Source organism: Dermacentor albipictus, chromosome 10 (assembly GCF_038994185.2).
Source record: "Dermacentor albipictus isolate Rhodes 1998 colony chromosome 10, USDA_Dalb.pri_finalv2, whole genome shotgun sequence".
Taxonomy (NCBI): Eukaryota; Metazoa; Arthropoda; class Arachnida; order Ixodida; family Ixodidae; genus Dermacentor; species Dermacentor albipictus.
Genome location: NC_091830.1, coordinates 8,653,748 through 8,668,973, shown reverse-complemented (window position 1 = coordinate 8,668,973; position 15,226 = coordinate 8,653,748). Strand labels below are relative to the sequence as shown.

Here is a 15,226-nt window from a genome sequence, read left to right as displayed (position 1 = left end):
GGCAACCTATCAGCAGAATTCAGCGCTTCCTCCCACTCTGAACTACATTCTTAGCCTGCTGTAGTTGTTGCGTGGCCATGACGAAGCGCTGCTTAGCCCGAGGTCGCGGATTTGACCCCAATCGTGACCTTATGAACTGTATTTCGATGGCGAAAATGGAAAAAATAGCTAGTGTATTTAGTTCTGGATGCACGTTAGAAAAACCCAAGTGGTCAAAATCTACCCGGAGCTCGCCACTAGAGCATGCCTCATAACCAGATTCCTTTCGAAAACCTTCCCGTTCTTAGTCCTGAAAACAGCGTCAAATTAAATTCGTAATTAGTACACTTCATTCGGGGACCCATCGTCGTTCATTACACCATCTAGGGTCTTAACTTCGTCTCGGGTGGTTGGTCCTTACAGACGCTCTGTATGCACACCTGCCAACAATAAAAGCAATGACTCGATTGACCCTCCCTTTAACCAGAGTCATATGATAACTATGACCTCGCAGAACATCCTCCATGTGAACAATACAATATTTAAAGATTGTCTGAATTCTGAGCACTTTCTTTACTCTCTGTCGGTTATATGTGAAACCGTACATTTGAGCATGATGTCACACTATACATCGCTTTATTGATGCATAGTCACTATAATAATATAATGATGTTATCACTCTCATGCATCACAAGCTCTAACGATTATATTTTTTTGTTCACCCATGTGGGTACATTATGTGATAAGGCGTTCCCGCATGTTGGAGAAGGCGCCAGCAAGGAGACGAAGAGAACGATGAACGAAGTGTTCGTTGTTCTGCCATCTTGGCTGTAGCTTCTCTCTGTATACATTTTGCAAACATATTTTCCTCTGGCTACTCTTATTCCCGTCATACTATGTATGACGGGAATAACAACACAAGCAAGACAAGGAAGCAAATGTCTGGCAAGGCGAATAAATTCGTAACAAGGAAGTAAGACCGAAAAGCAGTGTCTATTGCGTTTTGAGAAGGCAATATCACTAAAATATCTACTTCAAAACTTCATAATCTGCGGGACGAGTGTTTTCAACGTTAACTGGTTTTTCTCGACGGACATGAAATGTAAGGAAGCTGAAAAATTCGCTTTTATTTTGCTAATTTATTACGTAGCATGAATTTACTTGTAAATATTACACGAATATTACCGCGTAATACAACTGATTTATGACCATGAACGCGTGCGTAATGGAATGAAATCTATCACAGCGGGCGGCAGGAATTCGATCTGTCATCTGCGAAAAAAACGAATCTGCATCTTGTATGCATTTTTTACAAATAAATTTAGTCGACAGTCCGCGCACTCTATGGACCTGTTGCGGTAGCTCAGTGCCAATGGCGTTGTGCTTCTGAGCACGAGGTCGCCGGTTCAATCGCGGCTGCAAGCGCGTCATTTAGACGGCGGCGAAATGCAAGAATGCTCGTGCACCTAGATTTAGGCGCTTAATAAAGACGCAAGCCGTCAAAACGAATCAGGAATTACCGACTACGACCCGCTTCATAATCATATCGTGGTTTTGGAACTCAAACCCCCAGAATTTACAGTAAAATTATTTAGCGCTCTCTCATGTTAACTCCTCTTTTCGTGTTTGTTTTTCTCGCTGTTTCGACCAAAGGAATAAATTGCGAGATAGATTACTAGGCAGTTTGCATTCAGCGACTTCTATGGTCACTCCCGCCCCCTTCCCTCCTCCTCGCCACCTCAATCCTATACAAGAAAAACAAATCCAAAGACGCCTAAGCATCTCTCATCATATCTCAATGCGAAAGCATTAATTTCCAATTGAATGGCGCTGAGGAGTCCTTCGACTTTTGCGCTGTGAGTAAAGCATCATAAAGCATCAGCGGTGCCTTCTCTCTTCACGCAGCGCCTGGCGTGTTATCATGGCAGCAGACGTTCCCATTCACCCGCTCTGCCAACGTTTCTGTGCACTTCGATCCATGACGTCATGCTGCACTGCCCGAGTGCCATAGAATCTAGTTGGGATGCTCTCGCGTAAAGGTACGTCCTCACTTGCGGAAATAAGCGCGCGCAAGGTGGTGAGCTTAAAAACACGCGCCGCGAAAGCCGCTTTCGCGGCAAGAATTCTATAAAGTATCAGCTTGAGCTTGTTGGTTTTCCTCCCTGGTGTTACCAGCGCAAAGCGTAGATGGGACACGAGACGAGAAGACGACGAAATAAGCGCGCCGCCTTGCGCGCGCTTACTTCCACAAGTGAGAACATACCTTGAGCCGCGGTGATTTGGGCACCATCGCTTTCATCACCCGGGGCTTGACAGTGGAAATTTCGATCCAAGTAGTACGACTTCACAAAGCAGAGTGCACAGGCCTGCTATTTAGGAGGCCTTGGCTCGACTCCGTTGAGGAGCGCTGGTGCCGACAGCGAGAACGAGAGTGACGTGGCGTCGCGGTGATGCCCTCTTGTCTCACACAACACCTGGCGCTCTAAAGCAGCACAAGGTGTTGCCTTTCGCCCGCTCTGTTCTGTGGAAGCGCGCTCATGGACGTGGCGTCGCATCCAATGCAAACTCCACCGAGGTGGACTCATGACATGGCGTCGCAGCCAATGGGAATTTAGGTGTGATTTCGTTAACTGCAAAAACGGCCGTGTACCATACATCAGATGCACGTTGAAGAACCCCAGGTGGTCGAAATTAATCAGATATCCCACACTAAGGTGTGCCTGATTATAACGTCATGGTTTTGGCTCGTGAAACCCCTGAAATGAATTAATTTAGTTGACCCTTACCCTTTTGACTAAATAACCAGGTGGGCCAATCATGGAGATGGTATGATGCATCATTTACTTGTGATTATATTGGCAGTGATTAGGCCCGCATGGTTAATTTTGCTTACTCTGCAAATACTTATCGCTTCTTGTGGGCGTCGCCGAAGCCGCCTTCCAGATTTCGTTTCCTCGCGCGAGCCCTTAGTCCAAGCCAACTGACTCGGTTTCCTGAAAGTGTGCGGTACGGTAGCTTAGCCTCGGTATGACTATATTTAAGGTGGTGCACCCTTTACAGGGGCACAGCGTTATCTGGTTAATTTTTATTGTATTGGCGCTAATCATGTCGGCAACGTTAATTTTACTTACTGCTCGGCTGGTTCTTGCTTCTCGTATCATTAGAATCTACATATTGATACCTTTGGTGCTTCACTATGACGGATTTCCTTCTGGAAGTAGTAACAAGGTCACGGTCTCCCAGATATACCTACTCCGTATTAAGTCAGCTATAGAGACCTTGTCTTCACAAAGTGTCATGGTGTACCACATCACTGCAGATTATTGTTTACATTTTGAAGATATTAGCGCATTATTGATGAATTTAGTCTCGTTTATAACATGAAGATCAACAGCGCGTTTGTGGTACAGTACAATGCTTCGATATTTGCCGGAGAAAGCGAAATAAGGGTTTGGTCTTACCTGACCACACGTCCTATTTAGCTTAAGGTGCATGTTGAAAAAGTGCGATGAGCAGGGCCTATGTTATGTTAACGCAGATCATGATGCGTCCATCTTTCCTAGGGTACATTGCCCTGCCAGCTGGGGTATAAAGTCTAGGCCATACACATAATGCTTTTTACCCAAGCTTTACAATATACACAAGGACGAAGAGCGTGACATTAAGGGCGTTAACTTTTGGAGGAATCGTATAAGTGACATTATTTTAATCAAGAGTAATGCTCAAAAATAACGTACAGCGCAAAGGACAAGGACAGCGATAGACGACATACACAGCGCTGTAATGCATTCAATTGCTTGGTTAAGTGTGAATTACCAAGTGTATTTCTGTCGCTTTCACAATTTCTTTTTCTTTCATTTCTTAATAGACCTTTTCTTCGTCCAGCCCACAAGGGTTTCGCGTTGCCACGGTCGGTATCTTGCCGGAGGTATTTGTACTTCTGTTATACATGCGTTGTGCGTGCGTCGAATGCAAGCCCCAGCAAACAGGCATATACCAGCACCGAATATTCACCAATAAAATAGAAAAAAAGAAGAACCAACGCTTCTCCTATCCGAAAAGGGAAGTACGCGAATCTTGTCCTGCGCGCACGCGAACTCCGTCACGGTGAAGTAGCCCATAAGTAACGGTGCCCGATGTCTTCGGCCTCCCATTCCCTCAGCTCGGGATCTGCTTCTCGTTGCCGTCGGATTACTTGGGCTCGGGCGACTGTACCGGCTAGATCGGCGCGCCAACGGCTAGCCACTTCATGGACGCGTTCTCGCCGCCGTTCGTCGAAGGCTGCCCGTTCCTCGGGGGAACGCACAACGCGTGGCCGTCGCATCCGTTTTCCGACGCTCAACTGCACGGAAACGAAGCCGGCTCAGTGCGCGCGATACCCTTTCCTGCCATTTCTCTCCCCAGTGGAAGCGAAACGGCTCTGATTGGTTGTGCGCGCGGCGTGAGTGAGCGCCTATGCGACTGGAATCCTTGTTAATGACTGACGCTCCAGCGCCGGCGCAGCTGTCAACTCTACAAACCGCCCTTTCCCGCAGCCTCTCTGCTCTGGAAGCGACTGGGTTCTTTTGCGTGACCACGACAACGCCACTTGTGAGCCAATGCAAGCTTCTCTTGAAAAAGTCCTGACGCTTTGGAACGAATAGCGCGGGCTCATTGGCCTAAACGGCCTAGCAAATGAGTGGTAGAAAATAATAACCTCGACACGAAGTGCGTTTGTACATGCATGTAACGATATACCCATAACCATAACCTGAAACACATACCATAACCTAACCTGTCTCATAGATGAAGCCTTTTTACGTTGGCACTACTCAGCACCAGTATAGCGATTTCCATAGAGCAAGAATCATTTATCAGCAATAGGGAATAAAGAGACCAGCTTACCTTCCACGCAGAGTATCACGGCAGCCGCGAAATTTACAAAGGGCTGGATGTTCCACTTCCCCGACCAATGAAAAGTTCCCATGGTTCTCTTTATCATTCATGAATACGAGTTTGAACTGCAGACTCTTGTAACCGGCCCACAACAGTTTATTTATATCCACAAGCGGCAAGCTTGATGGCGTGTCATTTGAGGGAGAGGTGTTTTTACCGATCTGTCAGCTTATGTTCAGACACGAAAGGTTGATCCTCGTGCGTCACCATTTCCGCAACCTTGAGTGCGCAGAACACAACCTTTATCAAGCGTAAATTTACTTGTCACAGTTCAGATACCCTTCAACCTATATTCAGGTCGCGCATAAAAAAAATGTGCCAAGAATAAAAGTCATGTCCCGTGTCAAAGGGTGGCAGTAAATGTTTCATTATCATACCCGCTTGATGCGTGAAATTCAAGAATATTTTAATATTTCTTTATTTACACGAAACGTAGAAAATGCAATAGCTACCTCTCGAACTTAAACGCCAACGTACAAGCTGCAGTCGTGTATTTTTACTCACTTAAGGAAGATAATGATTTTAAGCTCCCTACGTAAAATGTGATGTTTAATCAGTTCAGGTCGCCTCCTTAAATAGGGATTCAGAAGTGAAGTGGACGCAAGAACTGCAACAATGCTGCACGCGAAATATTAATAATAATAATAATAATAATAATAATAATAATAATAATAATAATAATAATAATAATAATAATAATAATAATAATACGCTGAAATGTTCTTCATGCCTCCTCTCGTCAGAATATCTTCCCTGAAAATGGACGCGTTAAAAAAGAATATGAGCAGCATTAGCATTACTACTAAAATACAAGCAAAAAGAATGCCAATTGGTTCTTTCCGACAACGGACAAGCACAGAAAGAAAAATAATAACTAAAAGGTCTTTAATATTGTCAGAATAACTCACGTTCAGAGTCTTATTTAGAAACGTCGAGATCTGCCTGCCTGCGTGACTCTGTCGTGGCGTTCGTCATGGCAGTCTGAACGCATATATCACCGCTCTTGTCAAAAACGTGCATTCAAATACGACTCCCCACTCATCGGGAAAACTAACCTTCATGCTCCCCAGAGCATAAAACACAAGGCTATTGGCGCATCTTTAGGCCTCATTAAGGGAAAATCAGACATCCACCCAATCGTAGCAATTGCTACAAAGGAAATCCATACGGCTTCTTTGAAAGAAAAAGCCTCGCAGTTGAAGAAAAATTCGTCCTGGTCAGGTACTCGAACCTGGGACCACCGCCTTCCCGAGGCAGCCACTATCGCCAAAGAACACCAAATCTAGACTCCGATGTCTACTGACCCGCTTTGAAGCGCATATTCTACCTTATTCCCAGCTTCCTGACCACCTTAATCCTTCGTTACTCCGTCTACACGTCTATAGTGGACCAAATAAAGTTGTTTCACTCACTCACTCACTCACTCCGACATACAGGTATAAAGTCTCGAAGAATAAATTGTTTCAATATTTCAAGATGGCTGTTCAGGTGCTGTACTAAATGCTTGCTGCATAAAACAACTGAGGTATAAATAATGGAAGCAACAGAAACCTGCGATTCACCTTTTCTCCACCCCTTTCACAAGTGAAGCGACGCTCCCTGCGACTCGTCGAAAGCACGCCAAGATATTGTGTCACATGCCAAGGAAAGTCAATATTGCCAAGGGCACTCGTTGAAGGCTTCTGAGTTGTAGGATGAAGTCCATGTTGTTTTGTAATGATTTCGCGTTAAGGTTTCTTTTTCTTGTCAATTAATTCTAGTTTTTTTAGATATGTTAGAACCATCGGTGTCATTCATCGTTTCTTTCACTGCCCACCGGATATTCAGCGGCAACGAAAAGCTGTCATTGTAGAGTGTCGTACACACGGAGATGGTTCTCAGAAAAAATGGGTCAGAAGTATGTGATAGCATACCTGGATTGTGATGGTTTGACCTTCCAACAGCTGCGCCCGCATGTACAGTGGGTGGCATTGCACACTGTGATTTATCAAAGTGACGTTCCTCTACTTCATATCTATTACGAGCATTGCTGTGTACTGTGACAGCCTCGCGTAGGCTCAGCCAACTTTGAGTTTTCTGCTGGCTACCTCATAAATGGCTGCAGTAGGCCTATAATGTTATAAAAATGTGCGCGACCAATCGAAAGATTAAACTTGTCTTCCAGTACAGCAGCCCAACGATCTAAACACTAGGCCATTTTTTTTCACGCTTCACTCATTCATTCATTCATTCATTCATTCATTCATTCATTCATTCATTCATTCATTCATTCATTCATTCATTCATTCAGTTTTTATTTTCCTGAAAAAAAGACATTTCTGGCAGGGGTACCTGGACAAAAAGCTGTATTTTGACAGCTTGACCAGGCCCGCGCAACCTGGAAACTTTTAGCAGTGGTGACATTCTGAAGATGAAACAGATTTATGATAAAAATATAGCAATTAATAACAAATACAGGTGTGACACGTACATTTTCCTCCAGATATATACTAACACACGCATATATTGTAAATACACAAAATAATCCGAAAATTGGAGTACAACAGCTCACAGATTTACTAATAGTACAAAATTTATAACATATCCATTTCCAGCAATAATGTAGGTTCGATGTATAGTCGTGATTGAAAATAAATCCACTTGTGCAGTCTGCATTTCATCCTGATTATTAACATTATTATAAAGCTACATGTTTGGGAAATATTCTTTAAGCTGTTTCAAAGTAAAGCCTATGGTATTCTTGTACCTGTTTAAGATACTAGGTAAGTTATGTTCAAGGGTTTGTAACTTGTAGTTCGTGCGGAAACGCGGTGTAAACCACAAGTCCGTGTTTCGCGTGCATTTGTTATTTAGTACGGGTTTTAATGATGCATTGTGTGTAAGGAAATCGTGAATGGAGGATACTGACTGGGAAATCGTGGATGTAGGGTAGTGACTGTGAACCATCAAGCCGTAATCTCACGCAGGTTCCTCTCATGGCAAGATTACTTTTTGAAACATCTGGCGCATACGTCACGTTCCAAACCGAATATTGCAAACTGCTCGAGAACGGGACTAAGATTAAAGCGAGGCCAACTTGCGCAAAGGAATACGAGACCGTCATTAATAAATTATGTAGTTTTACGTGACAGAAGCACCATATGGGCATGAGACACGCCGTAGAGGAGGACTGCGGATGTGAATTAATTTTGACTCCGTGGGGTCTGCTAACGTGCACCCAACGCATGCTACATGGGCTTTTTAGCATTTTGCCCCCATCTAAATATGGTGGCATCGCTCGGGATTTTATTCCGAGCCCTTGGGCTGAGCAGTGCTATGTCGCAGTCCATACGTCACCACGGCGGGTCACCACAGTAGCTTACAAGGCGTCATATAGACAAGTCAAAAAGGCAACAACGTGAGGCTCACACCTTAAGCAAAAGGCATGAACGTTTCACCATGCGGCAGAATGCATCGCAAGCGATGTTGTATTACCGTATTTCATTCATTACAGATTGTGTACAATTCACATTAGCAGTGCGCGCACTGATTCCACATTTGTGTTATCACCGCATCAGTCACCAATTCCTTGTCCTGTGCCGCACCGGGAACATCCTTCTTCTCGGAGTTTTCGCCGTCGGTGTTGAGGTAATTGGTGCATAAGAGGTCTCGACGACATCAGTTGGTCCATATGTCTGTCCCGCAACGTCAGGCTTTTCGATGCACACTCCTTGTATGCAAACCTGCAGAGAAGACAGTTAACAGGTGTAGTGTCCTCATCGACGGAAATGGGGGGCAAACTCGCTAAAACTCGCTCGTAAGGACTGCTTTCTGTTGACCTCTTGCAGTGGCCAATACTAGCCTCCTTATATGTAGTGACTTGCTCATACCTTTGTTGCGAACTGTTCTAGCGTAATTGATTTGATTCGTTGTGCATGCTTGTACGATGGCCTGTGTCTCACGGGTAAGTATGATAATAAGTATAACATCTCTTTAAAAAAATTAAGGGGTTTTACGTGCCGAAACCACTTTCTGATTATGAGGCACGCCGTAGTGGAGGGCTCCGGAAATTTCGACAACCTGGGGTTCTTTAACGTGCACCTAAATCTAAGTACACGGGTGTTTTCGCATTTCGCCCCCATCGAAATGCGGCCGCCATGGCCGGGATTCGATCCCGCGACCTTGTGCTCAGCAGCCTAACACCATAGCCACTGAGCAACTACGGCGGGCGTAACATCTCTTACCAATACGACCGAAGACAAATCTATACTTTAGTATTGTCTGGCGTATCACACCTGCGCAACTGTTGTTTGCTGCGGCCAGGCAGTAACGCTTACGCAAATCTAAACACATTGCTTGCGCATCAGGCTAGGCAAGCGTGGGTGATGAACATAGAGTATTACGAACGGGATGATTCTAGTCAAACATATAGACGTGCTCAGTATTCATAACCTAATGACGCTTAAAATGGCCTGGCTCTCTTTAAAGCTGACTCTTTGGGACAGTAGAGCGCACATGAACTTAGATATTAGTTGAATGAATAAATAAAGTTTACTTATCCGCTGAGGAGAGTGCAGGAGCATCGAGAGAAAAGGCTAAACACACTTTCGCGGTTTGCCGAGCCCATCAAGCATAGCTGTAGCTACGCTTCGAGAAATAAACATTTACTCTCGCGAAAGTACCACATTACGCCTGGTAAAAGGCGTGTTTGATAGCCATAACCTAATGACATGCAAGCTCTCTGAAGCCAGTACAGCTCAGACAAACCAGATGACATTAACCATGCTCGGAAAAAAATGAGTGTGATAAGTACCCACTAAGAAGGAATATACCGCAAGTTGATGCTGGGAAATACTGAGTGCGCTAAGTGTGCATCGTCAGAACTTTTTTTATTCACTTCGGTTGTCACGCGGAATAACGTCAGAGTTGAATTAAATATAAGCATGTAAGTCCGTTTCGTGCAGATACTGCAAAATCGATTCATAAACTCTATTAGGCTTGTAGCGTTCCTACTTAAAGGACACAGTAAACGTAAAGCATTGCTGTGGAACTGGCGTCCATCTTGTCTACATTTTATTCTCACTTCCTCCTTCTCTTCTCCTGAACCCAGACTCCTGCGCTTCTTCATCTTCTATTCCAAGGCTCATACCGCTTCAAGGCTTATATTATATTTATGTTTAGCGTTGGACTCTTTTGTTTATGCATTCATCTACTGCATGTTTTTCTGATGAGGTTGTATAAGGATCACTAGGAGACTCAAGAAATGTTGGCAGCTCACAAGAACTTAGGCCTTTCAAAAGAATTGAAGCGTTGAGAAACGAGGGTCGGAGAGCGTAGAATAATAAAAATGTGGAACAGCATGCAATCAAATTGTTGATGTAGTGATGCCGTCTGACATTAAATTTTTCCGATGTTCGCGTTGTCACACGCTCGAAGTCCCCTCCCCACCTTGCAGTGTTTGTCGACATCTTTAGCTGATATTTTGTTTTGCTGCTCGTTTCCAAAAAGTACAGTTCATCTTGGGTACTAGGCGCGAAAACACACACGACGCAAGGGAGGAGACAGAACAGAGCGCCACTTACAACTGCCTTTATTCGGAGGCGCACCACACACTAATATACCCGTCTTAGACGCAAGGACCACAATCACATCAAGACTGATATGGAAGCGAACTGGTTAAATATTTCTTTTCAGCCATATATAAAGATATTGACGGGGCGCTGACGCATATGCTTCCTTTCTTTCCGATAAAGAAAGCTTCAGTTACTTCCCGAGCTTTTTTATCTTTACGCTTTGCTAAGATTCGCGCCCCTGCAAGACATCCTAGCAAAGAGTAAAGATCAAAAAGCTCGGGAAGTAATTGAAGCTTTCTTTATCGGAAAGAAAGTAAGCATATGCGTCAGCGACCCGTCAGTATCTTTATATATGGCTTAAACGAAATATTTAAACACTTCGCTTCCATATCAGTCTTGATGTGATTGTGTTCCTTGCGTCTAAGACGGGTATATAAGTGTGTGGTGTGCCTCCGAATAAAGCAGTTGTAAGTGGCGCTCTGTCCCGTCTCCTTCCTTGTGTCATGTGTCTTTTGGCACCTAGTACCCAAGAAGAATTGTGACCAGCTCGCCCAACAATTCGTCGCATGATAAGTTAATATGTAATTTCTTGTTTTCATTACTTGAGATGTTTTCTAAAAAAGGTTCGTGTTACTATTCTTCGAAAATTATATATGTGTTTACTGCCTTTTTCCAAAGAAGCGCTGATCCGAAAGGTGTTTTTTCTTCGTTTTCTGTCCTCTAAACATATCATTGATCGTGTGTAACTGCACATTCGCTGATGCCACACAATTAAATTACTTTAGTTGTTCACGTGTACGCCTAACATCAATGAATAAAGTTTCGAGGCAAGCACGAAGTACAACTAAACTGCAGAGTACACTAAAAGAAGTTATTTTTTTGGGGGGGGGGAGGGGGGGTCAAAGGCACGCCTTATCATACGAAGGCCCCCGCCGCACAGACTACAACGACAGTGAAATGAAAGCATTGCATGATTTCCGGAGTATCCCTAAGCTACAAAAACGTATTTTTTTCCTCTGAGAAGCCTATATGGGTTTCGTTTGTAGTTTCGTGCTAAACGCTTATGTGCGTGACACCATTTCCCTTGCATGAAATTTCCTCCACTTGCAGGCATCCTCAGAAAATATTTGCCATATTCTGTGTCTTGCGCTTCAGCCTAGCTCTGCGATCTGCTAGCCTCCTAGTTAGCTCACGCAAATTGTAGAGCGGGCGCACCGAATATGCGTTGGTTTCAGGTTCTGTCTTCGCACAAGAGCGTGTTTTTCTTCAACTACTGTTTTATTTCGGAGAAATTTGTATGGGTTTCCTTTCCTGCTATGGCAATACTCTTTAGGGATGACAATATTACGCTTCCTTGACGCTTCCTCCACAGCGAATGTTTTGGCTGAACAGATTTGCCAGACTACAAATGTGACTGTCAGGATTGGAGCATCAGATTTACTTCTAATATTACGGTAGTTAAACGAGTCAAGTACTAGTGAACCTGCCTGCCTTTCAATTATCCTTTTCTCACACTTTTTAGTGACCTTAGTATAAAACTGTCTTCTGCCTAGGCTCCTTTTTTTTACAACGCTCCTGCAGGTTAACTACACAATTTTCTCCGTTATGTACAACACCTCTCCTACTTGCAGTTCCTCTCTAAATAATACCACCACGTTTTGATGTTTGTAACCTGAGAGCTTCTTAATGTTCAAGCGCTTTACTCCGATGTGTACTAAGCATGCGTAAGTTGTAAGTCTGCCGGCCGGTGCTTACATGATAGGGGCCACATTGCATGTAGTCCAACGCGTCTTGTTTTTTGGTGAAGGAAATCTTGTAACGTTCCTTTACTCCATTAGACCATACATACGTGTACATTTTAGAAAAATGGCACGACACGACACAAGAGCTTTGATTGACCTGCAAGAGAACCATAAATATAAGTAATTTCATAAGATGTTCGTTCGAAATGGCATTGTACGCAAGACCGTTTATACTCCCACTAGGAGTACAAAATATTGATACGGCAAACGTTTTATTCTTACGGTGACGTATTCATACGTGGAGTTTTCCTTGTCGGTTGGCAAGGCACTGCAAAATTTTTTAAAGGTCACCGTCATTCCTGGGTACACACGCTTCACAATGCTGCCCGATGATGACACCTTCCAGCACGCTGGTCCTGCACGGCTGAAATTCAGAAATGGCAAGGGAGCTGCACCGACAGAAGTGGAGAAGTGAACAGAAGTGGAGTACCTTTTTTAAACTTGTAACAGTGCAGCCATGACAGTACAACAGCAGACGAAATACGCATGGTGTATTCGGAGCTGTACAGTAAGCTATGCTAAAAAAATTCAGTCCCTGAATGTAACAGGAGAGGTGTGCGAAAGCAATTTTCGAAGCCCGATCGAATGCGAATCGAAAACTTCCAGAAGCAAATGGAATCGACTCAAACAGCGAATACATTTATAATAAATTTACAACAAGGAAAATCCGTTTTCACCATTGATTATCATATGTCAACATATTAAAGACGTCAGGAAGTTTCTGTCATTACACTAAACGTCATAAAGTGTTGTTTCTTAAAACCACAAAGGCAGCACTAGGAGTAAACCCGCAGTACATTGGTGGGCGTGAATGATCGCTGTTAATCCTAAAAAAATCTGGTTCCCTGAGCTAAGTACATCACATTCCACTGCGTTATAACTTGTGTCTTATGTCTACTATGTGACCGCAAGGGTCCAATTCATCACACATTTGCGATTTAAATGATTCCTAGAACTGCTATAAAAATATTCGTGTTTAAATAGAATGAGCATTCAATTCGAAGACCGAATGGAATAAGGCAATATTCTGTTCTGTATGTGAAATTTCTGAATGTTCGCCCAGCCTGTAACACCACAGCACCGGTCTGCGATACAGGAAAATGAAAAAAATTTGTAGGTACCCCTGAGTCAACCGTTGCTTGGTCTGGACTAGCCTGCCCCCGCCACTGGTCTATGCGTAGCTTTTAATCTTTTGCACTGCAAATATGTTCATTTCTTCGCAAACGCTTTTTCACCGAGGAGATTGCTAAAGTGTGGTCTGCAACGCCTGTGAGTTACACTGGAGCTAGGAGTTTCTGAAGTAACACAAAACTTGCTTCCATTTATCTGACACTCTTTTACAACTAAAAAAAAATTAACTAATACCAAGCGGCCAGCAGAACATTGCAATTTTGAGAATACGGGTACTAACAGACTGGTGGGTAGCCCTGAGCTCTCATTTACCAAGAGCACCGTATCAAAACTAAGACCCCATACTCCCGGGATTGTCTTTCGCTATCAATTACTGCGAGTAACAGTTCTGAGACCCACTTTACACTTCTCTTCAGTGACCCCAGGTGAATTTGAAAAGGCCCTATGGTATAGTACTGGAAAATGTTTAGCCAACTCTAGTGGGATCAAGAGAGCTCCTGGTGAGTCTTGGAAAGTAACATTAGCACCCTTCCCCCTGCTATCTGAACAACTCCAGAAAAGTGAATAAATACTAACAGCCATCAACTCAAGAGACTGCTCCGCATAGGCCGACATTCACGCGTATAGTGACTAAGACCCACTCTACAGGCGCGAGGTAAGGGCGCTAGTAAAATACTAGGGGTTTTAGTGGGAGAGAAGGCTGGTTAACATGAGGACGAGCGAAATTCAGTGAGAGGGGGTTTTACGAGGGGTGAGGATCAACATGAGTTTCGGTGGATGTGAGCATGTGTGCAAGTGAGCACCTGTGAGTGTGTGTTAACGTAAGTGCCTACGAGTGTGAACGCAAATAAATGCGAGCGAGCACATAGTATGGGATCATATTGGAGAATAAGTATCCGCTTGCTATGCTGAGCTATGCTCGTCGGGCACTTTTAAAGATCATCTGAAATTTTCTCTTGAAACTCGGATGTAAGCTCGCTTCATCGTGATTTTACTCTAGCTGCTTGGTTCACTGCTCAAATGGATATGTGAACTGCGGAAAGAATTACGAGTACACATGTAAAGGCGCATATCCAAATGCACGCAAAGGCACGCAACTGTTTGTATGTTTCTTCAGGGCAGCAATGATATATGCTGAAGTCGCTGCAAATACGCTAGTGTGAACTTAAGTGATCGAGGTTTATGTTTCGATAGCAGCGCGACTGAAGCGTAGCTGTGTGAGTAGCCGCTAGGTTTGAAAGATAACGAAATACAAAACGGCCACGAATGAAGCAATATAAGCATTTGCGAAAGAAGGCCGTGCATAGCTTTTTAACGATCTATAATAATATGTTCGGCCAATTCAGCTCAGAAGCAACACTAATATCAAATGACAGAAATTGAGCTGGGACGTAGCAAATACAGTCAAATTTAAAATATCGGGATACACATGCAATGATTTGAACAAGGCAGTATGATTGACAAGATAACATGTACATAAACAAAAATGTACGATGCCCTGCATCTTGAGCAATGTTTTTTAGAAACGTAAACAAGTTTGTTCAACTGAAAATTAAGGTTCTAACTTCGAAACTCCACTAACATCATGTCAAAGACAACAAGTATGAGCAGTCAAATCTGAAATCCACAGAATTCAATTCAGTGCGGGTGAGTGTAGAATATGTATGGAGCTCCAGGGAACACTGAAGAATTGTTGAAACTTGTCTGTGGCAGATAGCAAAATACTAGTCCATGAGTTCGTCTACTCGAAGAGGCTGACATTACTTGCACAATAAATGAAATGCACAATCGAATAATTAACTGAAATGCTCTAACTAGGTTTCTAGC

General features: G+C 43.6%; 1 protein-coding gene across 1 annotated transcript in view; it reads right to left on the bottom strand.

The window, feature by feature from the left end:
* Window positions 1–8,381: 8,381 nt before the first annotated feature.
* LOC135920382 (venom metalloproteinase antarease TserMP_A-like) overlaps window positions 8,382–15,226 on the bottom strand; it is a 36,664-nt gene continuing 29,819 nt past the window's right edge. Inside the window, exons 11-13 of the mRNA XM_065454635.1 lie at window positions 12,491–12,632; window positions 12,222–12,365; window positions 8,382–8,636 (exon numbers count right to left, since the gene is read on the bottom strand). Coding sequence (XP_065310707.1) covers window positions 8,472–8,636; window positions 12,222–12,365; window positions 12,491–12,632 — 451 coding nt within the window. The 3' untranslated portion in view covers window positions 8,382–8,471. The remainder of the gene's footprint in view (window positions 8,637–12,221; window positions 12,366–12,490; window positions 12,633–15,226) is intronic.